The sequence below is a fragment of the Lichenostomus cassidix genome, chromosome 6, assembly GCF_008360975.1.
Source record: "Lichenostomus cassidix isolate B80296 chromosome 6, HeHo_3.0, whole genome shotgun sequence".
Taxonomy (NCBI): domain Eukaryota; kingdom Metazoa; phylum Chordata; class Aves; order Passeriformes; family Meliphagidae; genus Lichenostomus; species Lichenostomus cassidix.
Genome location: NC_139487.1, coordinates 18339465 through 18365537, shown reverse-complemented (window position 1 = coordinate 18365537; position 26073 = coordinate 18339465). Strand labels below are relative to the sequence as shown.

Below are 26073 nucleotides of genomic sequence, written 5' to 3'. Positions count from 1 at the left end.
ACCACGCCCTCTCTGGCTCCGCCCCTTTAGCCCCGCTCCCGCCGCCCCTCCCCTTCCCGCCCCTCCGTTCCTCCGGCGGCTGCGGCTGCGCCTGCGCGCTGGGAGCGATGGCGGCGGGCGCTCTCCGCGGTGTCCTCTGGCCCCGGGCGGCCGCCGGGCTCAGGGCGGCCCGGGCCGCCTTGGCGGCGCCTCCGGGGGCACGGGCGGGTGAGCGGGGAGGCTGGAGCGAGGGATCGGCGGCGGGGCGGGGCTGTGTGGGGCGGCGGGCCTGTGACTGCCGTGTCGGGGCTAGAGGGCGGCGCGACCTCCCCGGCCTGGCTGCGGCTGCCGGCGGGACCCGCGCCCACCCAGCCGCGTTGCTCTCCCGCAGCCTCGGAGATGTCGCAGGACATGCTGCCTGGGCCCTATCCGCGGACTCCGGAGGAGCGGGCAGCCGCTGCCAAGAAGTACAACATGCGGGTGGAGGACTATCAGCCCTACCCTGACGACGGCTTCGGGTGAGCTGGGTGGTGCGGTTGTTCCGCAGCCGGGAGCGGGCCGGGGCGGCAGCTCCGGCTTTGTGGGGAGGTGCTGCAGGCTGGTAGTCCCTGGTGAATGCCTGCCTTTGCTGGACTGATGCCTGTGAGCTCAGAGCTTTGAAGGCACTTCAGTGTTTTAAAATGGGAACGAATGGAATGCGTTATAGGCCTGTGTGAACAGAATACGAGAGACTTCATGAGAGAAATACGAGAGTTCATATGCTGTTGTAGTGCAAGGCCAAGTGTGATGAACTGACAGGCATCTCTAGAATAAAGGTTTTGGAAATGTCTGAAATGTTGGGGTATACTTCGACATGTGCCAACATAACTAGGGTTCCATATTTTAGTTAGGCTTGTGTTTTGTTTCATCTAGTATAGCCCAAAAAGGCCAGTTTGGGGACTGCTGTTTGTTATGGTGGCTGGTATCAAGGTAATTATTGTTGTGCTAGTTGTTTCAGTGCATTTCAAAAATGTATATGCATAAAAGGTATGAAAACAAAGTAATGTTTAATTCTTCTATTTCCCTAGGCCTGTCTTATAGTCTTTCCTACAAATTGTATCTAAATATGTACATATTTCTTTATGTTTGGTGTTTTTATGTTTTGTTTGTTTCTCATAGGTATGGTGACTATCCCATGCTCCCTCATAAGTCTCAATTCGAGAAAGACCCCTGGTACCAGTGGGACCAGCCAGAACTGAGGCATAACTGGGGAGAGCCGGTAGGAATGCTAGTACCACTTCTCAAGTTGCTCACCAATGCTACTGTTACTAAATTCTAACATGTGCATCTTGTTGGTGCTTTCTGTTGAAATATTTGTGTCATTTCATCACCAGTGCAGGTATGTGGTGCCTGTGCAAGCAGGGATAGTGTGTTCAAGGCAAAGTTAGGCTATGGCCATCTGGGTAAATACTGTCAAAGTGCTGAGGACAGTTAACTTATTACATGTGAAAAGAGAGACTTTACAAACTTAATTTTCCCTGCAGGAGTAATTTTATGTGCCTGATTGGGCTCAGTATGAGAGCCTGGTTCAGAATTGTTTAGCAAAAAAACCTCCATTTGAATAAAGTCCTTTTAGTGCAATGGAAGTACTTACTGTTGTTTTATTACTCCAGGGCATTTTTGAGGTAGACTACAAATAAGGATGTTCTCTCTAAAAGAAGTTTGCAACCTGTCCTTAAGACAAATCTGAATAGAGCTCCTATGCTAACTTTGGAAATCTAAGTTCCTCAAATGCCTTCTAAGAGTAGCTCTTCCCATAATGCGTGATCATTTTGTAAATGACTGCAGTCTGACTGCAGTTACTGAGCTTGCTAACTGACTTGCAAGCTCTTTACTAAAAGCAAGAGTTCATGTAAGTATGTGTGTGTAATATATCAGAGTAAAACCATGTCAGAGCATTTCAACATGTGCCACAGCAAAGTGCATGTTGTAATGACTGTAAAAGCACATGCAAAAAACCCATGTTGATTTTATGGTTTTGAAGTGCTTGCTGCAGGAAGGCTTGTGTACAAGTCCTTGCACATGATGTTGGCAGTTGGGAACCAAGAGGAATATACTGGTGTATTCCAGGTGTCAGCAGATGCCTTCATTTAGGCAACTTCAACTTCTGTTCAGTCTGGCTCTGGGTTTAATAGTAAATGGCTCTGGGGGAGCTAGAGCTGGGAATCTGGAGGCAGTACTTGAGCTGCAAAATAATAAGTTTTCTGCATTTATTAATGTGAAAAGAGACTACAGGCAGAACATGCTTGGGACTTTCATACTTCAAGGCAGAAGCTTAAATGTCCTTCTGCTTCTATCAGGAAGGGTATTAGCTTGCTACCAGCCCTGCTCTTGTCCTGGAGTAACAGCAGCAGGTTCTCTACCTGTTTTAAGGGACCAGGTCCCAAGTGTCAGGTAGTTGCATCTTTGTTTGAAGTAACACTGCTTCTGTTTGGGTACATGTCTGAGCTTCCATTAATGAGGGTTCTAGTTTATACCATTCCTTTCCAATGGTCTTGGGGAGCAAACTGAGGTGGAATGATTATGCATAGAAATAAAAACTGCTGCCATCCTATACTTAAGCATGTTGCCTGGTACAAGCACAGGATGAAATGTAGAGTCTTTTGAGTTTTACTGTAAGCAACAATTTGTTGTGACTGTAGGTAAACCATGTACCTCCTCTGTGGCTTTCTCTCCACTTTTGAAGTAGAGATGAAACAGGTGGCAGTTTTGTGAATGCTATAATATGCTGCTTCCCTTGAGAAAAGCAGCTTGACTACTGTTGGTAATTGTGCAATGGTTTTCCTTTGTTCTGTAGATGCACTGGGACTTTGACATGTACATTCGGAACCGGGTTGATACATCCCCCACTGTCGTTCCCTGGCACACCATGACCAAACACTTCCTTATCTTTTTGAGCACAATGCTGATCATGTTTGGTCTTGGAACGATCTACCCATCTTACAGGCCTGTGGTGAGTAAAACCTAAGGGTAAAGGGAGGAAAAGTAGCTGTGGTTCTTGTCATTGCCAATGCCCAGAAGAGTGGTTTTGCTGAAGATGAGTGATGGGTATGAATGCAAAACTGCTGCTGGCAGTGGATTGGCCAAGGGATGTCCTGTGGCCTTACCTAGCCTGAGTTGTTCTCTTGTATGGCCTGGCTCAGCTGACAGATTCTGCTTCATAGTGGGCAGTCCCTGTTCACAGGGAACTAATTTTAACTATGCTGCTTAAAGTATCCTGTCTTGTTTGAGGTACTCTCCTTCCCTATGTGTGCATCTGCTCAAGTGAGATCCTTTAACTCTTTTCCTGGCCTGTGCTTTTAGTTATATCTCATGAGCTGTACCATTTGGGGAATGTACTCTTAAAAAATGTGTCTGAATACACAAAGAGCTTTTGCAATGTATTATCCTCATGCTGTGAGATAAATTGTTGATTAAGATTAAAAGCAAGACTGCCTTAATGTTTCCGTTAAAAAAATTTATGCAAGGAACCCCCTATTTCTGAATTTACTTTCCTCATACTCTAGTATTCTAGCTCAAGCATTAAAGAAACAGAAAGTTAGATAAAAATGATAAGTCTTCATTTGGGTGGGGATGGGATGAGACATTTTCCTCTTATCCCTTAAATTGCTTGGTGAATTGACAGTCTTTGTCTCTCCTTGTAGGGACCGAAGCAATATCCTTTCAATGACCTGTATCTGGAGAAAGGAGGAGATCCCAATAAAGCACCACCAACGGTGATACACTATGAAATTTAAAAGTTGTTCAAGTGCTACATTTCCGTCAGTTCTGCTGGAGAAAGCATCTTCTCTAGTGTACACTGGCATATGTTAACACTTGTTCTTCAATGTTCAACTGATAACTGCATGAAATACATCAATGACACCTATTGTCCTGGTTGTCTTCTGTTGGTTTGAGAAGGCTGAATTGTAGCTAATGGAATGGAGTGACCTTTGCCATTTTTTAAAATGGCATAGTATCTGTGGGGCAAAGTTAGAAGCACAGTTCTAGGACTGCTGCTCGTTTATATACCTTGTGCACAAACATTCCTTCAACTGTGCCTGTTTATGTAGGCAATACTGCTTGTTACCAAGGTGTTTAATGCAGGTGCCACTGTGAGTTGAACTGGAGCATCACCATGTACTGTGCAATGACAGGGAGAAACAGATTGGCAAGTGCCAGTCCTTGGGAGTCTTTTACTGTGTGGGTAATTGTCTGCCCTTGCTGGGAGTTGATCTCTTCCTGGTCTAGATGCTCTCTCAAGTGAAGTTTGCACAACCAAGTAGGAAGCACTCATGAGGCACAGAGCCTTGCAGTGTGGTAGCTTGAAGCTGATAGCAGAGCTATGTGGACAGCAGTTCTATGAAGAGGCTACTCAGCAATTTCAGCTCTGGCCGGACCTGTTTTGGTCCAAGTGCACAGGTGCCCAGAATTGTTCCTTTATGGCCTGAGTTCGTCCACCTGACCTGGAGTTACATCTGACTCACAAAGTCTGCCTGTTTTTCTGCAAACCACTGGTCTCAGACCTCCTATGGCTTCAGCAACAGTTTGCTTGGGAAAGTTATTCATACAGTTACACTAATCATCTAGATTTGTCCAGCTCCACTCTTCCTTTAACATGGGGTTTTCTCCCTCATTACTGGAGGAGATAGTACCTTTAGTACTGTTTTACAGTGAATGTTCTCTCAAGTGTGCCATGCTATGCTTGAGACCCCACTGCTGAGTTGCAGGAGTGGGTGATCACAGAAGGCTGAGGGCTTGGTCCGCTCCAGGTGCTTCCTATGAACTGGATGCTTTCTCTCAGCACCCTGTCATGGCTCATGGTTTGGTGCTTTAAGAGAAGCAGGTATATAAAGACAGTGATTCATGGTTTTTCTGTCGGTAAAGATTTGAAACCCCAAATTCTAAAGGGACTATTAGCTTGATTTTTGTGTAGGGGTTTCTGTAAGGATATATGTTCAAGGGAGTTACAAGATTGAATGCTAAGACATAGTTTTATTTGCATATGAATATTTGTAACTCCTTTGAAGGTGCTTAACAATCAACATTCCTCATAGCTTTTGTAATCTGTCACTTTCTCTTCTAGTTACAGGAGTGCTTCCTTTTAAGTTATGGTCAATGATGTTTTATCCCAGAAGGGTTTTTAAGTGGTTTTATTTTGAACTGTGGGCACCTTAAAACTGAATTTTGTTTTGCAGAGTAAAACACTCCTTAGGGATACTTCAGTCAAGAATTACCATTCCACAGCAGTTACGTGACAGCACTATATACAATGTTATGAGAGTTTTAAGAGTCTTCAAGCAAAATGAAGATGATCAGAGCAGTAATAGGAACTTTGCCGTGGTGTTTGTGACAGTGCAGCACTTGCACTGAGGCAGCTCAAGGCCCACACGGTAACTTAATTATGGTTTTCATCATGAGGAAGGCATAATGGGTTGGGCAGATAATATGGCTCAGAAATCCTTAAAAATGGAGTTTGTAATGTAGGCAATTTTTTCTTAAAGCAGGAGATATGTAAGGGATCCTGGGTCCTTCTGGATAATTTTTCCTGGCAGTTAAAATATTTTTTAGAAAAATACATTCCCTTCTGCACGCCTTCAGGATGGATTAAATTTGTAGCTAAGGCAAAGTTCTTCCGGGGGGGAAGGGCGTGAGGGCAGCCGTAGCAGAGCCGGTCCAGCATGAACCGTCCGGGGGCGATGGACGGAGCCGATCCAGGTACCTTGCGAAGGGAGAGGCTGCCCGGGCGCGGCACAGGGGCGGCGGGGCGGGTCGGGCGGCGGAGCGGGGCCGGGTTCCGGGGCCGCTCCCGCGCAGGCGCGGCGGGGCGGGGCGGGGCGGGCGGCGCTCGGGGCTCCCCGCGGCCACCGTCGGAGCGCCGGGCTGCGGGAGCGAGCGGCGCGGGAGGCACGGCAGCCAGCCGGTAAGGGCCGCCCGCCCCCCGCCCCGCCCCGGCTCGGCCCCGCGTCCCCCGGAGACCGAGCCAGGGGCCGAGGACCGCCCTTGCCCTGCCTCGCCCCCGTCCCCCCAGCCCAGGGCTGCCGTGCTGCCCTGCCCGCCTCGCTGTCGGTGTCACGACTCCGCTCCCGGGTCCCGTGGCCCCGTCCTTGCCCCGGGAGCCCCGTCTCCCCTCCGCCGGCCGGCGGAGAGCGGGCGGGGGAGCTCACTGTGTGACCTGGGCCGCGGAGAGGCCTCTGGCGTAGCCCAGAGCCCGTGTCTGACACCGGTGTCCGAGGTCAATGCTCTCCTCCTGGACCCTCGCTCTTTGTCACCATCCCGTGGGGTGCTGCTGTTGCTCAGACAAGCACACTTGAGACGTGTGTGCACTGCCGTCTGAGCGGTGCTATGCAATGGGCAACAGCTTCTGAAAGTGCGCAGAGCACAAGAAGTTTCTTTATATACCATGGGAGCTGTCATGGAGGAATGTGCTGAGCCCTGCCCTGCAACAACCCCACCTTGCACACACCAGTGATTAGCTGAGATTAGCTGAGTGCCTCCGTGCCTTCTGTAATCGGGGTTTATAATAAGCATATACGAGAACAGCCTGGCCATAGGGTGTTGGGGAGCTGCCGAAGGAGGGTGTCAGAACAGGGCGAACGGAAGGGGCAGTACAGAGATTTTAAATCGACGCTGGGTTGTGGAAACTGTAGGAACAGTTTGTGTCTTAACCATTGTGCCATGGCTGAGGGGCTGCTCAGGTCTTGGGGTGGCTGCTTGTCACCCAGGTGACCTTGGACAAATCTTTTTTGTTCTGCCCAAGCTTCACTCTCAGCTAAGTAGGGGGAGATCAGCCTATCAGCCTTTGTGTGCCGTGCTGGAAGTCCAATATCAGCAGGAACTGTTCAGAGGGGAATGCTTGGATGTCCAGTGGCAGGAGGAGGACTGGGAAAGTCAGTGGGAGGGGATTTCTGATTGACAGCATCTGGATGGTGCAAGAGAGAGAAGGCCTCACTAGAATGCTATCAGGGATAATTATCATGACAGCTTTGAGGGTCAGCTCATTAATAACCATGGTCTTTCGTAATGTACTGCAAAGCCATAAGTATTTCAGGCTAGCAAAGGTGAGGAGTTTTTGCCTTTGACAGCAATGTTTGCATGGTCTGTTGTGATTTGGGAATTTTCACTCTTTAGCTGCATGCTCTCCATTTCTCAGTGGTGAGGGGTGCTCTGACCTGTCAGGTTTTGCATTGTAGGCTCTGTTACCCTTGAAGGTCTGTGCAGGAAGCTATGGCTGAGGAAAGTTGTGGGGAAATGCTTCTTTCTGTCCTTCCACTCCCTTTGGGGCTGAGATTCATTAATACGTTAGATCTGTAATTGGATGGATGTCTGTAGAAAAGGGTGAGGAATTGTCATGATGAATTAATTAGAGGTCCTGAGAAAAGCATGAACTTTCTTGGAAGTATTCGATGCTATTTTGAGAGACGACAGCAGGTGGCAGCCTGTCCCTAAAAATTCTTCTGTGGAAGAGTTCAATACTTTGGAATTTTTCTCAGGCAGCCACAAGAGTTTGCTAAAGAAGGGCTTTTTCTTGCTTTAAGGATTGTGAGTCCTCTTCTGGATACAGACATGCACAGTGTATAGAAGGATCACTTCTCTAAGAGTGAGACTCAAATCAGGCTTTTTTTTTCCCTTCCAAACTCAGAGTTTACTGACTTAAGGGGGAAATGCTGCTGCATCTCTGCAGAGCCTCAGCTGCAGTGGAGCTGAACTGCTCAGAAATTCTTAATAGATGGTGTGATACTGTGATGCTTTGGCCTCTTACACATCTTCTGTGGACCTTCTCAAGTCTGTTGGAACCACAGCTGGTTTGCTTTTAGGGCCAGGGACACAGTGAACCTGTTCAATACCTATGATCCAGCACTTCTACAGTTGTTCTGTTGACATTGAGCCACTCTAAATGGAGTGGTGTTTGCTTTCCTCCATCTGGACAGGTTACCATGACCAAGACACTTTACCTTCACATTCTGTCCTGGCTTAAATTTGTGAAAAAAGAGCAGTAGGGATGCAGTGATTGACTTTCTTATGTAAAATGCTCTATTGACAAGAAAAGTCAAACAATTTATCAATACTGTTCTGCACAATTTTTGCAGCTTATCTTTGCACATTAAATGTAAATTATTTCAGCCATGCAGTCAGTCTAGCACAGAGCTAAGGAGGGAGAGCTTGTACTGTTCACCTGACTAAATTTGTGATAGTTGCACTCTTCACTGATTCCTTACCAGGTAATTTCCTCTAGGGAACAGGCCTCTTGGCTGGTCTCTTTTAACGTTCACTGGGAAGTTGCCCTCTCAAAAACCAAGAAGCAGTGAGGCCTGAGTGTACAGCCAGCTGCTACAACTGATGGATTGTGATTGAGGAGGAAAAGGCAAGAAAGGGACTGGTAAGGAACATACCAGCTGTCCTGCCCCCAACATCAGTGGAGTCAGGTAGAGCCAAGTGCAATAGACTGTTGCTAGCAGATTCACCTGACTTCTGTGGATATTTTCATTCCCCTCTGACAATGAAGGAAGGAGACCTGGACAGGGTTCCTGCAGAAGTATGGGACACATGAGTAGGTGCTGGAACATCTTGACAGATGCACCACAGAGAGAGTGCAGTGGACCCCTAACAAGTACCCCACAAAGTGTGCACTGGAAGATTGGAAAGTAAGCTTTAGAGATTTGTTATGGTGATGAGGAGATGATCTTTCCACCTCTGTTCCTAGGGAGCATAAAGAAATAGTTGCATTTTTTAATTGTACAAGAGTTCTTTTAAATTCTGTTGGGCCTTAACTAAGTTGGGTTAAGCTTAATGTGAGAATAGCAGTTAGCAGTTTGAGCTTTAGGACACACTGCTGTGGACTAATGCTAAAAAACATTAAATAGGTTGTAATCAATCAGCATATCCTAATAATGCTTGGGAGAGAGAGAGGATATCTTTAACTTCCTATTGGTGAGGGAGAAGAAACCCTAAAAAAAGCTGTAGAATTATTAGCTAGGAGGTTCAAGCCCAAGAAGTAATGCTGACCAAACTTCCTCCTTGTGTGGACCTCAGGAGGCCATAGTTTCTTATAAGCCACAAGATGATGGAAGGCTTTTTCAAAACTGCATTGTTTTTGAGGGGTGTTTATTTTGAGGGTTTCTTTTTGATGGTTTGGCCAGACAGGGGGTGACCACAGCAAGGTACATTTATGAAGTAGCACCTGTACTCTGGCCTGAGTAAAACCAACCTGTGAAGCACTGAGACTTGCAGCCCTGCATCTGAACAGAGGGCCTTGATGCCGATTGTGGTTTACACAAACAGTGTCAGGTAACCAGGAGAGGTTAATCACAGCAAGCTGACAAGATGCAGAGGGTTTTGCTGTGCTGCCTGCTGATAGTTTTACTTTATTCACCATGATACCATCTGAGTGCATAGTTAACAGTTCTGTTTAGCTAGAGTTTAAAGACTGCAGTGCAGCCAAGCTCAAAAGGTTCAGGAACTGCTCATGAGAGTGACCCCACTGGCCTGTGAGTGCTATGTCCACACATCATTTATGATGCTTAGAAGGCCTGTTTGTGGTCAGTGATGGAGAGGTGCTGGGTGCTTTCTCCTAAGCAAGAATGGAATCCTACACAGAGTGATAATTTGTATAATTATTATATTTGTATTGTATTTATATTTACTTTTGCACCCTCCCAGCTACCTGCTGTTGGTGTTTGACTTTCAGTTAACCTGCTACATTATTGCCCAACTAATGTCTCTCCAGAGTCATGGGGAAATTTTGCTCCCATTTTACAGGTGTCAGTTGATCTATCCGGAGTAAATAAAAAGAATTGCTGTCAGTGCTGAGATTGAAACCCAGTAGTTACTTTTGGATTACTTCTTCTCACCTTCTACCATTTGCAGTCTCAAAGAGAAAGTCAAATTATTTTTTTCCTTTTGCTTTTCAGAGGAGCAAGAACAAAGTACATTAACTGAATTGGCCCATGATAGCATTGCACTTTGTTTTCTGTTGCCACGTCACTTTTCTGCTTGGAACTTAGCCTGCTGTGAGATTCTTTCTGCTCCCTTTTTGCTTATGTATATACTGACATTAGCTTGTTCAGCGAGAGCAACTAGCGCTAGAGCAAAATACATTAGTTTAAATTAATTTCTGCAGCTGATTTAAACCGGCCTGGACTGAACACTTAAGTATGTTGTTTAATTTAGATCCCCTTCCTTTTTCTGTAACTCTCCTGTAATTAGGACATCTGAAAAAGAGAGCTGTATGTGAAAAATCTGGGGTCAGACAGTGGGGTTGTGGGGTGTATTTTTTTAATGAATTCTTGAATATTCTGCTTCATTCCAGTAAAACTGTATTCGATACCTCAGGAAGTAGCAATTAACTTCACTCTATTGAAAGCAATGTGTTCTCATCATGGTAAAGGGAATATTTTGTTTCTGATGTGAATATTTTCACATCAACTTTATCTCTCTGTTCTAAACTCTGTGAAATTTGTTTCAGAGTCTAGAAAATGAAGCTAAAAGAAATTGAGCGAACAGCTGTGCAGGCATGGAGTCCAGCAAACAACCACCCCATTTATCTAGCAACAGGTAAAGTTCTCCACAATTTGTGAATATTAGAGTATGAATCGCCAAGAAATTTTATGTAGAGTTGTATGGTTTTTAGCTTTCAACAGTTTCCACCTTAACAGTCTATGGCAAATGTACAAGCAATGTACCAAAAAACATTACAGCTTTTATGTTTTTTTAAAGTAAGTGGTAGAAGATTACTTCTATGCCCAACTTTGACATTTTAAAGGTGAGTGATTTTTCAAAGTATGAATACATGGTTTTTTTATTTCTAATTAAGACTGTATGGACTCCAGCACCTGCTTGCTATTCTGCATTAGATACTTGCTATGCCTATGAGGGAAAGGGGAAGTTAATTCAAGTGATATTCATTGAAGGTCACTTTTACTTGTCTGTATTCAGTCATTGTCATGTGGCTTGACAATCAAATACTATAAAGTTCTTCTCCCTAAAGCTGTCTGTTTTGGTTAACATTCCACTTTCAGTACTTTTGCAAAACATTAAGTTTTGCTCTGTTGATTTTATTAATTAATCACTATTCTTACAGTAATTTTATTTCCTGAAGCAGAAAGCCTGTTCATTGAGTTGGCAGCAGGCAAGTTTAATGTCTGTGTGGAGCTGCCAGCTTCAGTGGTTTTGTTGGGTTTGCAAGGTAAGGCTTTGATAGCTCGGGTGGCTTCTGTAAGAAGCTGCTAGAGGCTCCTGCTGTGTCCACTGGAGCCAATGCCAGGTGGCTTCCAGATGTTGTCAGAGACTGAGCCTGTCAGCAGCAGTGGTAGCACCTCTGGGATAATGTAGTCATTAAGAGGGAGAAAAAATGGTCTGCATAAGTGAAGCACAATAGAGGAGAATATGTGGGAGAAAGAATTCTCAGTCACCAAGGTCCATGCAGAAGGATGGGCTTGAGGTGCTTCAGGTGCCAGAGCAGAGATTCCCCTGCAGCCCCTGGTGAAGACCTTAGTGAGGCAGGCTGTCACCCCCACAGCCCATGGAGGTCCATGGTGGAACAGATACCCAACTGCAATCCACCATGCTGGAGCAGGTGGGTGCCAAAGGATGCTGTGGCCCTGTGGAATGCCCACACTGGAGCAGGGTCCTGATAGGACCTGTGGCCCCATGGAGAGAGGAGCCCACGCTGGAGCAGGTTTGCTGGCAGGACTTGTGACCCTATGGGGGACTGAGGCTGGAGCAATCTGTTCTGAAAGACCACCCCACTGGACCACTCCACATTGGAGCAATTTGTGAAGAACTGCAGCCTCTGGGAAGGATTCAGACTGGGGAAGTTTGTAGAGAACAAGGCCAGAGTTTTGGCTGAACCAAAGGTCTTGGCTTTAGTTTGCTTTAGACCAGAAGCTGTGCAGTTTTATAATTAGTACTGCTTTTTAATAGTTCTTGGGGCACTTTCCATGCTGTAAGCATCCCCATGGTGACTGGGGGACTGTTTGCCTGGCAGTGTCCCACCAGGTAATGTTAAATCAACTTCTAGTTTTTATTCTGTAAGAATAATGAGAAGGAAGGAAGCCACCACTTTGTGACTGCTAGCTGTCTATGGGTTGTTGAGACATCTTTGGTTGGTTAAGGTTGAAGAACTTAAGCTGTGGAGTAGGTTTAGAACATGTGATTAAGACCTGGTTGACCATGGTTGAAGAGCAGGATGCAGAAGTACTTGGGATCATGACTGTAGCTGGATTTCATAATACGATGGCATTTATAATGTAGAGTAGAACTTAGTATCAGAAGCCACAGTTGCTTGGAGGAAGATACATGAACTATATCTGTCCCAAGAGAGAAAGTTATCTGTGCAGCAGTAACCTTGGTGCCCAGAATGTCTTGAAGAACTTCTAATTTCTTTCAAAGTCTTTGTCATAATTAATTCATTTTTCTGAGGTGTTCAGACATGTCCTCTTGAACAGTCACAACACCAAGGTTGTGTAGCCTATGAAGAATAGGCTTTCAGTGCCTTGGTCTTTTTGTATCTTGGCTTTTGATAAAGATGCCCACTTGTGTTGCTCTTGTGCTTCTTCTAGGAACATCTGCCCAGCAGCTGGATGCATCCTTCAGTACAAATGCCACCTTAGAAATATTTGAGGTTGATTTCAGGGATCCCTCCCTGGACATGAAACAGAAAGGAGCACTTCCTGCCTCAAACAGGTACTAGAGGCTCATACTGATGTATCAGTCAATGAAACTGAAAAGGGTTTTCTGGTGCAAGAAAGAAGAGGACGAGATAATGCTTACAGCGTATAAAGTGATCTTTTGAATCTGTTGACTTCTGTCTTCAAAAATTGAACATTTTTGTTGACACTGGTCATAGAGGATATAGAAGTAGAGCAGTTGGATCATTAAAGAAGTCTGAAATTGCTTGTATGGTAGTCAGTCAGTAGAGACATTATGTATAATGTGAATTGCTAGGGCTAACAATTTGCACTGAAGAGACTATAGAGAGAGTGAAACTTACCTTCCAGCTTTTTAAGACAAGATGATTTCTTAGGCTTATCAGTGGGGATGACATTTGCACCCAGTGTAAAACACAGCCTTGATTTCTAACTAGCAGATTTTAAGGGGTGTAAATGTATTTTTCAGATAACAGCTCTAGAACTGAAGGCACATAGACCTCTAATCTAATATTCAATAAAGTGTAGGCTAGAGGATTTCACCCACTAAATCCCATGTGAGCTCCTCAAAGGTTTAAACAAACAACAAAACAACAAAAAAATAGAGATAAGCTCTTCCTTTTTAAGTTCCCTTTAAAGGTCTTTGGAAGGATTCTTATGTCTTTTTTTTGCCTGCAAGAGCCACAGTCCACTTAAAAGGGAGATGATTGTTTAAAGTGCAGACTGATGGATATGTGTGATAGGTTGAAACATGGATGTGAGTTTTGGTAATGAAGAGGGTGTCTTGATTTCCACCAAACATTGTGGCCTATGCCAGCTTTATTTTCTTTTTTTAGGTTTCATAAGCTGATCTGGGGGAACTTTGGAAATGGGTCTCCGGAGTCCTCTGGAGTGATCGTTGGTGGAGGGGATAATGGAGTCCTGACAATGTACAGCGTGCAGCGCATCTTGACTTCTAAGAGCGACCCTGTCATTGGGCAGACAGAGAAGCATTCAGGTCCTGTTCGAGCCCTTGACTTCAACCCTTTCCAGGTGTGTAACATTAAGATACCAAAGGAAAGTTAACCTCCATGTTAGAAAGTACATTCCTTTGTGTATAGAGATTTATAAAGTGAAGAAACAGTGTTTAACTTAAGAGGCATGACAGTTGTGATACAAGGCTGGTCTGAGACTCAGATATGGGCTCTTTTCACAGCTTTGCCACTGAATTCCCCTGTGACCTTGATCAAATCTCTTGCCTCTCTATAAAAGCATGTCTTGTGATATTGTTACATGTTAAACCATTGTCCATTCGAAATTAGAACTTCTATTTTTTTCATTTGTTCAGTTGGTATTTAATTCAGTGGGGCTCTGATCACACTTGAAGGAACTGCAAAATAAATGAATGAACAGAACATGGTTCTTGTGATAGCAAAATGGCAAACTGAAAATTGCTGCAGTCAGTTGTGAGAAACTTGCATCTTCTCAGAAGAAATATCCTTGGTGCCAGGATGCAGGGCAAAGGCTCAGCTGGCCAGAGACAGTGGCTTCCAGGCCTGTGGCAGAATTTCATCATGATTAACTGCAGCCACCTGCCCAAAACAGACAAATTTTAAATGGCTCTGTACTATGCCACAGTGGAAAGCATGGAGGCCAGAGATATGCTTGGTTTATAATCCAGTTAGTATCTTTATGCTTGCTAGTGACTGTGAAATGTAGCTCTCATTTCACTTTGGAAGATTTTGGAAGATTTTGTTTCCATTTATTTTTAAGAAATCTGTCCTCTTTCCCTGTGAGCAGGAATCTCAGTGCAGCTTTTCCTTTTTTTTTTTTTTTAACAGAGTAATCTCTTGGCTTCCGGAGCCAATGATTCTGAAATTTTCATTTGGGACTTGAATAATTTCAGTGTGCCTATGACTCCAGGGACTAAATCACAGGTAAATGAGTTTTCCTCTGGGCCATACTCCTGCAGTTTTGTATCTCAGTAGGCAAGACAAAAAGATGTGTGTGGAGACATCCTAGCCAAGTCAGTGTGTAAAAGGGGAATGACTTTGATGTCTGTCAGGAGAAAGATGAATCAGAAGTGACTGATTGGTTTCATTCTTGGGGGTGGAAGAAGTGTTGTAAAGGGAGGGGAGGTAGGCTGACAAGCTCTGGAAGGATGCACTTTGCATGGATGGGTAAGCTCTTTGTGGATTTGAATCAAGTAACTGACCAGTTTATCTTGTGATCCAGCTGGGGCATGTGTGATGGATTAAGAAGGTTTATTGGACCTTTTCTGAGGAATGAATTTATTTCAGGCTTCAGCTGAGGCTTTTCGTATCTCATGAAAGTCATATCCCTAGCAGAGCCAGCGAGCCATTAAATGCATCTTGGCTATTGCTCCCAGATAATTTTCCCGAGTTTGAAGAGAAAGAAGTTTCTGATCTTCTGGTGCTTATTATATTATTCAGGGCAATCAACTTGTGAAAGTAGAAAAATCATAGTAAACTTGGCTAAGGCCAGGTTTTTCCTCCAGTAAGTCTCCTGTTTGTTTCCTTACCTATCTCCTGCATTGCAGTAGATACAATAACAACAATTAACCATGAATACTTCATTGTTTTCCATCTCACTGCATTCCTGAAATGTTGCACAAGGCCATCTTTCCATTTAAGTTCATCTGAGAAGTTAGGGTAGAAGCATATATGTGTGCTCAACTGCAGTTCTCTCTGGAGTGATTTATAACACATTTGGCCAATGTAGAATCCAGTACCTGCTCCGAAACTACAAAGGTACTTTTCCAAATGACATTCCCCGATAGAATTTTACTGTCCACTGTTCTCTGAGTAAAGGACTTTCCCTAGTCTTTCTGATCAGTGTTGCTGGTATTTCCAGTTAGTTGATCAGCAGCTGCAGAGAGGAATCTGTGTATCATCAAATCCCTAATCCCGTAGTTAAACTAGTGACAGACTCCTGTGATTGGTGTTCCCTCAGCTCACATTCTGCTGTATTGGGAATAATGGATGTGTGGCCTTTCCTGTCTTGGCAGCCTCATGAAGACATCAGTGTGGTGTCCTGGAATCGGCAGGTGCAGCACATCCTGTCCTCTGCTCACCCCAGCGGCAAGGCTGTGGTTTGGGACCTCAGGAAGAATGAGCCCATCATCAAAGTCAGTGACCACAGCAACAGAGTGAGTGGAGAAAAGGCTGCGTTTCTAACTAGCTTACAGTGTGCCACATGTGACTACAAAGCAGTGGCATGGACTTCTGGGACAAGAATGGTTTTATTCTAGGTGCTGTCGAAACTAGTTCTCTTGGAGCTGTAGCATCAAAGCACCTCTTTTTAGTTTTTTTCTCTAATGAGATGGGGAAACAAGACCCCTTACTGTTCTTAAAATTCAGGCACTCTTCCATTCAGTTTCTGTGTTCACAACTCATTTATGAGAAGCCTCCCAGCTTTCTTCCTAGGTCAACTTTGACTTCTGTGTGATTAGGTGGGTTTTTTTGCTGTGTAGAAAGGTAGAAATACTTGCTGCCTGGAGCAAGACATTGCTAGACTTGGTTTATGTCAAGCATTCTAGGCGAGTTCAGTACAGAATGACATGGCTCTGGGCCATTTGTGCTATTGCCAGCTTGCTTTGCTGAATTTCCAGCCTGTGCTATTTTTGTCCCTAGATGCATTGCTCAGGAATGGCCTGGCATCCAGAAGTTGCAACCCAGCTAGTCCTTTCCTCTGAGGATGACCGTTTGCCAGTGATCCAAATATGGGACTTACGCTTTGCTACCTCTCCTCTGAGCCAGCTGGAAGGGCACACGAGGTGAGGACTTGCATGTCGTGTTGCGTTTTTTTCAAGGCAGACATCTGGGAGACTGGATTTTGGGGAACTGTGATTTTTCTCCTGGGCCTGCTTTCTTTCCCAGATGAATCTGGTTGAAGATAGAGATGAGAACTACTATTTCTGAGCCTAAATGCTGGTGCATGGTGCTTTCTTAGTGACTGGTTGGTGCAGTGGACTGTACAGGAAATAAGACCCATTTCTTTCTGATCTATTTTAGGGGAGTTCTCTCAGTTTCTTGGTGCCAGGCTGACCCTGAACTGCTGTTGACTAGTGCCAAAGACAACCGGATCTTGTGCTGGAACCCAAGTATGGGGGAGGTATGTAACTACAGCTATCAGTACCCATGGCCTACTTTATGGAGTTGTGTGGTTTGCTCTGTGTGTCTCCTTCCCTGTATACTTGTGGAGTGCCAGTGTAAGTCCCTCAAGCGTGTCTTCTGCACTCTTTCTGTCTGGAGTCAGTGAGTGTTGTCCATATCCAGACTGAAATAAAGAGAAACAGGTTGAGGTGTTTGCTGATATATCTTCGTCCAGAGATCATAGAGGGAAGAAAACTTTACCTAAAATTTGGTTTCAACTATTTATGATTTTCTTGCTATGCTCACATGTTAATATTCTCTGTTTCCATGTGTTTCTTCTTTTTCCTTTTCCTAGAGTACTAAGTTTTTTTGGGAGGAAATTTGAAGGGCAGCGAGGAACGTTTGTTAGGCTCACTGAGAAGGGAACAATGTAGTTAAATAACGTGTGTAAACTTTATTAGTAGTAAAATGGTTTAACATGTATGTGCTTATCTAGTTATGTATCTCAGAATTACCATACTTGGAATATATAGATATCACCTGAATTAAAATGGGGCTGTTTAAAAAATTTTTATGCACACCCATTTATTCAATGCTGAGTTCCTGGTTAAAACTGAACTTTGGACAATGCAAGTGATCTTGATGATAGCATGGGGAAAGTGCTCTAACAATACGAAACAAAGTCCAGCTGGGAGCCCCAGGCTAGATTAATTTCATGGGACAATATCACTCAGCTGATCACTTTTACCTTGGAGGCAAGGAAAAAAATTTAATCAGTTTTCCTAAACTGCATGCAATGCTGCTGGTTGTAGTTTCATGGGATTTGATGTTCACTTTGTCCACATCTCTAGTGGTTAGAAGACAATGAGACTCTGAAATGTTACTGATGTTCAATTTTTACAGAAGTATTTTCACTGTCTTTTAGTGGAAAAATTAAAAATTACTGTGGCTGACTTGTCTTTATGCATGCTGCTGTAGATTTGCAGAGTCCCAATTCAAATTATACTTTCATGTATAAACTATTGTTAGGGGGCTCTTTTTGACTTGGTACCAATTAATAGAAAATTATCTGGTGAAAAAGAAAGTTGTGACAGTTGGCAATATGAAGGATTAGTACAATTATACAGAATGGCTGCTCTCGTAAGTTTGAGGGAAGTATTGGTTTCTTTGGGTTTGAGGGATGTTTGGTTTTCTGGGATTTGTTCGTTAGTTTTTCTATTGGGCAATTTAGATTTTAATATAAGCCAATTATATTGATTTGTTTATACCTGGAACAGAAAACACAGATCACGTTTCCACAGAAAATGAAGTTATGATTATCTGTCCTTTGCTCCTGTAAACCATAAAGGAAATATCTTCATTTTACAAACTGGAGGTATAAAGTCAAGGCTGTATTGTGAGTTGCCCAACATCAGGCAGGAAGTCTCTGTCTGGGTCTTGCATTGAACTTTGGGTTTTTGAGGGCTGAACCATAAACTTGTTGGCTGCAGTGTCCTTCGTAGTTCACATGCAGCTATTACAGTCCTCTCTTCTTGTTCTATTTTTTTTCTTTAGGCTTTTTATTTTCCTTGTCACATTTGTTACTCCACACTATTCTTTCTCTTTATGTGTTCTTGCTCATGACACCTTCTCACCTCTTGACTTCTGGTTTTATTGTGTTGTTTTCTGATGTCTCTCCCTTGGTTAACAGCAAATGTGACAATGCTGTAGTACTCTGATATAGCAGTACGTAGAAAGCAGAGCAAAAGCGACTTCTTGCTTTTGGATTTTGTTCTACAGTCAGAATTCAGTTTTATGGGAGCTTTCTGTGGCTTTCAGCCGTTTGGACTCAATGTGTTATAATTTAGTTGCAAATGCAGCCTTCAAGAAACAAAAATCAGAGATTTGTATGCAATGGTGACATGTAAATAAAGTGACATGCTTGCTGTGGGCAAATAATTTGGGGCAAACAGGAGGCTATTTGTGTTGTGCTTCTGTCTTCTCTTTTTCTATGATAGGTGGTTTATGAGTTGCCCATTCGGAGTCAATGGTGCTTTGATGTCCAGTGGTGTCCTAGGAATCCTTCAGTCTTCTCTGCTGCCACTTTTGATGGGTGGATCAACATTTATTCTGTTATGGGTGGGAATTTAGAAGCTCAGCAGAAGACGCAGGCTGACAAGGTAAAGTCCTGTGACCATGTTACACCTTGACAAACTGCAGTTTCTCCCCTGTCTGCACAGAGTGGTAGAAGCAAATGTGTAACAGTGGGATTTTTAAGTGATGCAGTCTGTCCCATGCACCAGGACCTGTGGTTGTATGGTGTGGGAATCAGAAGCTACCTGTGTGGGGGCTTAATAACCTCACCAAATTCCAAAGGGGGACCACATTGCCTCTCAAAAAGTATGTAAGGAGAACCAAGGTCAACTGCAGTTGTGATGTTAAGATATATTTTATTATTTCTGTTAGACTAAAAACAAAGCAGCACAAGTGTTAGATCAACAACCTTTTCTTGTCATTACATTGAAATTAAATACATTGATACTAATTTATAGGATATGTTATTGATACTAATTTATAGGATATGTTATTGATACTAATTTATAGGATATGTTATTCCTCATTAGAAAATAATTTTTTAAAGTGGCTTATAAACCACTATTAGAAATTTTTCTCAGGTCTATTGACTACAATTTGGAGCATATTAATATTTTTGATACTGAAACCCATTACTTAGACAATGAATAGATGAGCAGAGTCTGAACAGATTAAATGTTACTACTGTCTAAAATTTTAGTTTTAATCTGGTGTCTAGTCTTTTAATTCCCTCCCTCTGTCCTTGCCAACAGCTCCCTTACAATACAGGTTTTAAGAGAACATGTATGAGCTGGCTTAAGTGTTATTTATGTAGTCATTTACAGCTGACTGAGTTCAGTTTCATAGGATTTGCAAGAGACAGAAAATACTTTATCAAGCAACAGCTGCAGGAGATTAGGGATTTATTTAACCCATGGAGAATTTTCTTTCTCTGCATTCTTCATGTGCATGTGCCACACTTCCACTGTTCAGAATTGGGGAACAGTAGTGCTGAATATTTCCTGGATAAATTGAGTAACAAGTAAGAACACAAGCAGGAGGTGATAAAGACAGTTATGGTGGCAGGGAGTTTGTGACCAAGAGGTTTCTCTCTTACGAATTCAACAGTCTCAGGACAGAAACTCTGTTGCAGACCTGGTTGTGTATGTTTGTTTAAGGTTTAGGGTGTTCGATCTGTTGGATAAAGGCTGTTCCTCAAGAAATATTCTTTCTTTGGAATTGGTTTCTGCTGAAGAAAGATAAAACATTGCCTGTGATTCTAAGGTTTGGCAAGCTTAGCCTGATGTTGTGTTGTTTTGGGTATGCTGGCTAGCTGAATTTTAAATCTGTTCCCTATGGTCCAGTTAAACTTGAACAGGGTTATCTTTAGCAAACAACAAATCTATGTGAGCAATGTTAAAAATGAAAAGTGCTTGTGAACAGCATTGTGTGTATGTTCACTGATTCCCTAAATGTCAGAAATTGGGCTCAGGGGTCACTTTGGACTCTCTCCTGTCTAGACAAGAAAGTTTTATTTCATCAGTCTCATATAACCTATAAAAGCTTGAGACCGTCCTTGAAACTAACCCATTTGAAAGACGCCAGCAACAAAAAGGAAGTCAGAATTTATTTGGGAGAAAAACAAGAAATAAGTTGGACAACTTTTGACCATATGTTGTCATTATCTTGCATAAAATAAGTAATTTTGCAGCTCCTATGTTTGAGCTCGGTGCTAGGCCTAGCAGTGTTTATTAGGAAATGTGCATCTTGCCAAGGAAAAAATGCTTGAAAATCTTAGGGTGAAACTTTCTTGAGAAATTATTTCTGGAACTGTTTTAAAATGCCATTTCTCTTGCATAGTGGCTTGGTGGCATTCCAGAAGGAGGTGCTGTACTAGCCTCATTCTTCATCAGTGTGGAAAGTAGCTAATTCCTGAGCAATAGTTTTTTGTGCCTACTCCATACAGAGAGGAATTGAATTATATCTTCTTCGTATTTCCATCTGATTCTAGATCTCTTCCTCCTTCAACAACCTGGATCCCTTTGGCACAGGACAGAGCCTTCCTCCTTTGCAGGTGCCAGAGCAAGTAACTCAGACCACCTTGATTCCACCATTAAAAAAACCACCCAAGTGGATTCGCAGGCCTGTGGGGGTTTCATTTGCAGTAAGTGATTGGAGCATCCTTAGCTGAAAATGCAGTAGATGTCTTGTCTTGTGACACAATCCTTTTCTTTCACTAGTGAAACCTGTAGCTTCCTGTTGCTAGTTGTTCTAATGCATGTTTAAGATGCATTGTTGAGTCCCATGAAGTGAAGTCTGTTTACTCTACATTCAGATATATTTCCAAAAAGTAAGAGTCCTGTAGCAGAGAATGGGAGATTGTAAGTAGGAGTTAACAAATCTAAGAAATATTAATAAAAGCTGTCCTTGTAGGCTGACATGCATTCCCATTCTCCTTTGTCTCCTTCCTGTCCAGGCATTTAATTTTCTTCACATCTTTGCTCCTAAATTGGAAGGCTGAATAATTCTTTTAGCTTGTTGACTGACCTGTTCTCTGTCTGTCTAGTATCTGCTCTTTACCTGATAGTTTCTATCATTGCAGTCTGCCTCTTTATGTAACAGAAGAACTAATGGTACCAAATGGTACTTTTTCCTCTGTGCCTCTCTGGCACATGCAATTGGCTAGGCCTGGTTGGATATGCACAAGTGTCAAGTTTATCAGTGTTCAGCTGAAGGGCTCCTAGTGTTAACTCCCTCAATGGTCATACCATCCATACACACTAAACTCCTGGGTTCCTTGTGATCACTGCTGGAGCTTGGGTCTCCCTTGCTAAATGAAGACCTAAGTGAGTTGCTTTTGCCTTTATTTATGAGAATACTTACTGTGTCTCCCTCTGTCATTCTCAGTTCGGAGGAAAACTGATTACCTTTGGTCTTACCAAAGTTCCTGGACAGCAAATGCAGCAGACTAACCCACACCAGGTATTCATCAGTCAAGTCACTACTGAAACTGAATTCCTGCTCCGATCCAAAGAGCTGCAGATGGCCTTGCAGTCAGGGAATCTCCTTGATTACTGCCAGGGCAAGATTCAGACAGCCAAGCTGCCATTTGATGAGAATCTTTGGAACTTCTTGAAGGTAGGATAGCTATGGTGCAATACAGAGGTCAGTTCTTTTATGGTCCTGGGGGAGAATATGGTCCTCTCTAACCCTTTCTATTCCTGTTCTTTAAGATATAAAATAGAATTTAATGAACAGACTTACTACTTGTCTAAAGAAAGTTGAGGTCTTGGAGGTTGTCTTGTTTTCATTAGGAATGATCTTTTCAGCAGACTCATTTGGACATCCTGGAGCAGGATTCTTTTCATCTCAACACCCTGCCAAGCTATTTCTGTCTGCTGCCTGTGGAGCTGTACATTATTATTTTTCAAGGTGAACTTGAAATGGACAATGAGATATCCCAGAACAAGACAGAGAGCTGTGGTGGCATGAGGTCTGACTAGCCTTCATGGACAATTTATTAACATGAGAGTTTGATAATAAAGAGTGATCTCCCTTCTGAGGAGGCAGGGCTTGGTCTTGGCAGTGGCTTACAGACACTCATAGGCAGACTGTGTGGAGGGCAAAACATTGGGATCTTTTCCATAGTATTATATTTGCATGGGGAATTTTGAATAGGATGGCCAGCTGTTCATCTAGGTGGTGACAGTGGTCTCCATTGCAACAATGTCTTCAATTGACTTGAATGAGACACATCAAACTGTCATTTTTAGTCAATTTTTATAATCCATCTAGTCTGTGGTCCTGAGACACTACTCCAGCACAGAAAGGATCTATTACAATCAATTGTCTTAAACTACAAACCAGGCTTCTGTACAAAAGTGTCCTGCAGCACCATTTCTGCCTCAGCAGGAACAATTTCTGAAATAGGCTGTTTACAAGTATCTTATCCATGTACAGTCTGATCATTTCTGTAGTAGGAGCAGCATGGGTGTTAACTGAGATAGACAGATTCTCCTTGCAGAATGTTAATACATTAAAGCATATAAATATTGCCTATCAATTAGGCTGTGGGAATCTTTGGGAGTGTCTGAAATCTTCATCCAGGGAGCTTCTGTAACAGTTAACTAATTCTTGTGAAGCCTGCTAGCAATTCAGGGAGCCACCTTGTCTCAGTTTCATCCAGACTCCAATCAGTCAATTCTCTCTATGAAGAGATTATTTTAGCAATTCCAGGGAATTAATGACCAAGTACACCAGGTATGTATGCAGTCACGGATTTGATACACAGTTGTACCGCAGTTGGAACTGGCAAACTTGAGTTTTGCTGTTTTATCATGATTATAACTTAAATTCCATAAATCTTCCCACAAGGGTCATTAGGTGGACTTCTCATAGTTGAGTTCCTCATCTATAAACTGAGCTCTAAACTTTACTACTGCCAGGAGCAGCTAGCCATTGGCAGTGTGTAGATGTCTGTGATTTTTATTTTTTGTCCTTTCAATATCATTTGGGACTCAGGTGAATTTGGAGCAGGAGTCCAGGACTAAACTCCTCAAGCTACTGGGCTACAGTAAAGAGGATCTGCAAAAAAAGGTAAGGGGTATTTCCAATAGTGAGAAACCCTTACAGGAGTAAAGCTGCTGCAGGAGAGTTGTAGTGTCCCTCCTCGAACTGAGCAAGTGATCTCATAGCACACAAAAGACCAAACTGTATGAAATGTCAGCTGGGAGTTGCCTGAAATATACCCCATTAAAAAGCAAATGCACGCACTTGTAAGGGTGAAAGTGTAGCCATCCTGAATCGAAACAAAGGGGTCTTAAGCCAAAATATCTTGCTTTCAGTTATTGGTGCACAGGGAAATGTTTAACAGCAGTGCAGTTGTGAGAGTTTCTTTTAGCATTCAGCTCTCTGCATCTCAGGGGGTTCCTCAGCCAGGTAGAAGGTGACAGGTGGAGACAGTGCAGACTGATGCATAATGCTCTGCAAAGGATTTATAGCTACTGATAGGCAGCCAGCCAGGAATAGGGTGAGGTGGAAGTTCTCAAACAGGTGAAGGAGCTGGGGGAATTGTGTCTGGGGCTTGCCAGTCTCTTGGTAGTTCTGCTGTTCAGGTGCTTACTTTGATAAGGACTTACTGTGTGTCTGTCTATTACTTTTCTAGATTGCCTCATGTTTGAGTAACAGGATCCCAGATAAAAAGCCGCTTCCTGAGGCAGATGGTACAAATGCTGCACCAGATCAGGTATGTTCTGTACATCTTGTCAGCCTGGGTGAGCAGAGAATGAACTGGAAGATTTGATTCCAACCACAACTGGTTGGGCTCAATGCTGGCATTGCAGAGCGCAGTTCACAGGCCTGTCAGACCCTCACAGCATCAGACTAAATGAGCATCACTGTCCCTTCTGGCATTAAAACTAATCAGTGAACAGTGAAGAAGGACTTCTGGCTGTTATTCCTGCAAAAAGGCTTGCTTCACCTGTGTTGATTTCTTCAGTGGTAGAATTAGCCTCACTGCAGCTTAACTTCATGGTACAGTTCTGGATTTCCTCTGTGAAGCTTCTTCTGTGGTATTTATTTCCTTTTCACCTCTATGCTCTGAAATGTATTTTCACATAATTTTGGGATGTCCATCTTCAGATGCCTTCCAAGGCCTGGTTCACTGTAAATTTTTCTCCTCTGAGGTGTCTAAAACTTATATCCTCTGATTAGTAATCTTCTTCACAACCCTGGCTGAGATATTCTAGGAGTAGTAATCATGTCCTGTATTTCAGTAGAGCACCAGGCATGGCTGTGATCCAGCCTGTTACTTACAGATTTTACTTGTTGGTCTTGTCCCTGTTCTATCCAAAATAGTTCAGGTTGCTCAAGGGCTGACAGTTGAGCTGATGAATGCAGCCCAGCAGTGCTGTTGGCATTGCATGTCTTGCACCATCAATCTCCTAAGCTTTGTCAATTGCAGCACTGCTCTTGTTGCTGCCTTCATGTGCAGATTGATAGCACAGTGACAGGAGTTTCCAAACTGAAATTAGATTTACATGAGCATGCACAACCAAATGGAGAGCAGCCCCATCCCACTCTGTGGGATGTTTTGGGTAGGATCTGTATGTGCAGTGAATTAAATATTTTCTTACACTCTTTGCACAGCTTTTGATGAATTCCAGCGATGATGTAGCTGCTGTTTCTTCCTCTTCAGCCTTTTTTGATAACCTCATCCCACAGAATATGAGCACATTGGAGATTCCTGTCACAGAAGGTATGTTACAATGAAGAGTGTTTCTGCCCTCTTAGGAAAAAGCGGAGAGGAGGGAAAACAAGAAAATTAGGGGAGACCAGGAAGAGTCTAGTTCACTGCAGCAGACAGATACAATTAAAACATATGACCCCTTCAAGTGTCATGCAGCATATCCCGTTGAGAAGAAATACTTTTCCCAGATAAGAGACCCATTAAAAATATAGAAGAATCTTCTAGATGATGGAAGACTTATAGTTAAGTCAGTGGGCTTTTTTATTTTCCAAATTTTCTTTTAGCTGGGCTTCCATATGTTACTGCTTTTTACTGCCTGCTCTTTAAAACAAGCATCATCAATGCATCTGAGTGATGTCCCTTTGGGTTGACTGTGCTTCTCACCTCTCTAGATACAGATGGACTCATCAGCCAAGCCCTTTTGTTGGGGAATTTTGAGGGTGCAGTGGAGCTGTGCATGCGAGCAGAGCGGTTTGCTGATGCCATCATCTTAGCTATAGCTGGTGGGGAGAAGCTCCTAAAAGAAACCCAAAAGCGCTACTTTGCCAAGCGGAAAACAAATCTCTCTCTGGTAAGTGATGCTTTTGTGTACACACTGAGCAGAGGAAGGTGTGCGCTGTCTTGGCAAATGTTTCTCTGAATATATGTGAAAATGCTTTTTCCATAATGCAGGAAGTAGAATGTCAGCAGAATCTGTGCATCGCCTATTGATTTGATGTGAGAGTTACTGTGATATCTTGGTAGTTTTATAACAACTTTTTGTTGTCCACATAGAGTGTCTGTGTTTTCTGTTCCTTTTTTATTTTTTAAATGGTTTCTGTCTCAGCCCCTCATGCTTGTAACCTGTGGGGCATACTGCCCCTTTACAGCTCAACTAGGAAGTTCCTAGCTTATTAGTTTGCAAATGGGGAAGTGTAACAGAGGTTAGCATATTTTAAAACTGTGTTCTCAGTCACTGATACTAGCTGCTCTGAAATACAATATGTGCTAGATCGTTAGTCTTGTCTAGTGTGGATGTTTCCATATTCTCTCAAGT

General features: G+C 43.3%; 2 protein-coding genes across 5 annotated transcripts in view; both read left to right on the top strand.

Annotated features, from left to right (window-relative positions):
- The first annotated feature begins 52 nt into the window (after positions 1-52).
- Positions 53-3887, top strand: NDUFB8 (NADH:ubiquinone oxidoreductase subunit B8). Its single transcript, XM_085065396.1, has 5 exons — positions 53-207; positions 371-497; positions 1138-1237; positions 2816-2971; positions 3663-3887. Exons 1-5 carry the CDS (start codon positions 108-110, stop codon positions 3753-3755), a joined length of 576 nt encoding a protein of 191 aa, XP_084921522.1. The 5' UTR covers positions 53-107; the 3' UTR covers positions 3756-3887.
- Positions 3888-4032: 145 nt separating this feature from the next.
- Positions 4033-26073, top strand: part of SEC31B (SEC31 homolog B, COPII component) — a 37384-nt gene continuing 15343 nt past the window's right edge. For 2 of the 4 annotated variants that reach the window (XM_085065395.1, XM_085065391.1), the window contains exons 1-15: positions 5814-5920; positions 10463-10551; positions 12558-12681; positions 13481-13676; positions 14465-14560; positions 15652-15792; positions 16277-16419; positions 16658-16757; positions 18736-18897; positions 20802-20954; positions 21698-21928; positions 23312-23386; positions 23955-24035; positions 24938-25046; positions 25430-25608. In XM_085065395.1, the coding sequence (XP_084921521.1) occupies positions 10473-10551; positions 12558-12681; positions 13481-13676; positions 14465-14560; positions 15652-15792; positions 16277-16419; positions 16658-16757; positions 18736-18897; positions 20802-20954; positions 21698-21928; positions 23312-23386; positions 23955-24035; positions 24938-25046; positions 25430-25608 (1869 nt within the window). In that variant the 5' untranslated portion in view covers positions 5814-5920; positions 10463-10472. Of the gene's footprint in view, positions 5391-5813; positions 5921-10044; positions 10150-10462; positions 10552-12557; positions 12682-13480; positions 13677-14464; positions 14561-15651; positions 15793-16276; positions 16420-16657; positions 16758-18735; positions 18898-20801; positions 20955-21697; positions 21929-23311; positions 23387-23954; positions 24036-24937; positions 25047-25429; positions 25609-26073 lie in introns of those variants that run through there. The other 2 variants (XM_085065392.1, XM_085065394.1) reach the window with 2 other exon arrangements.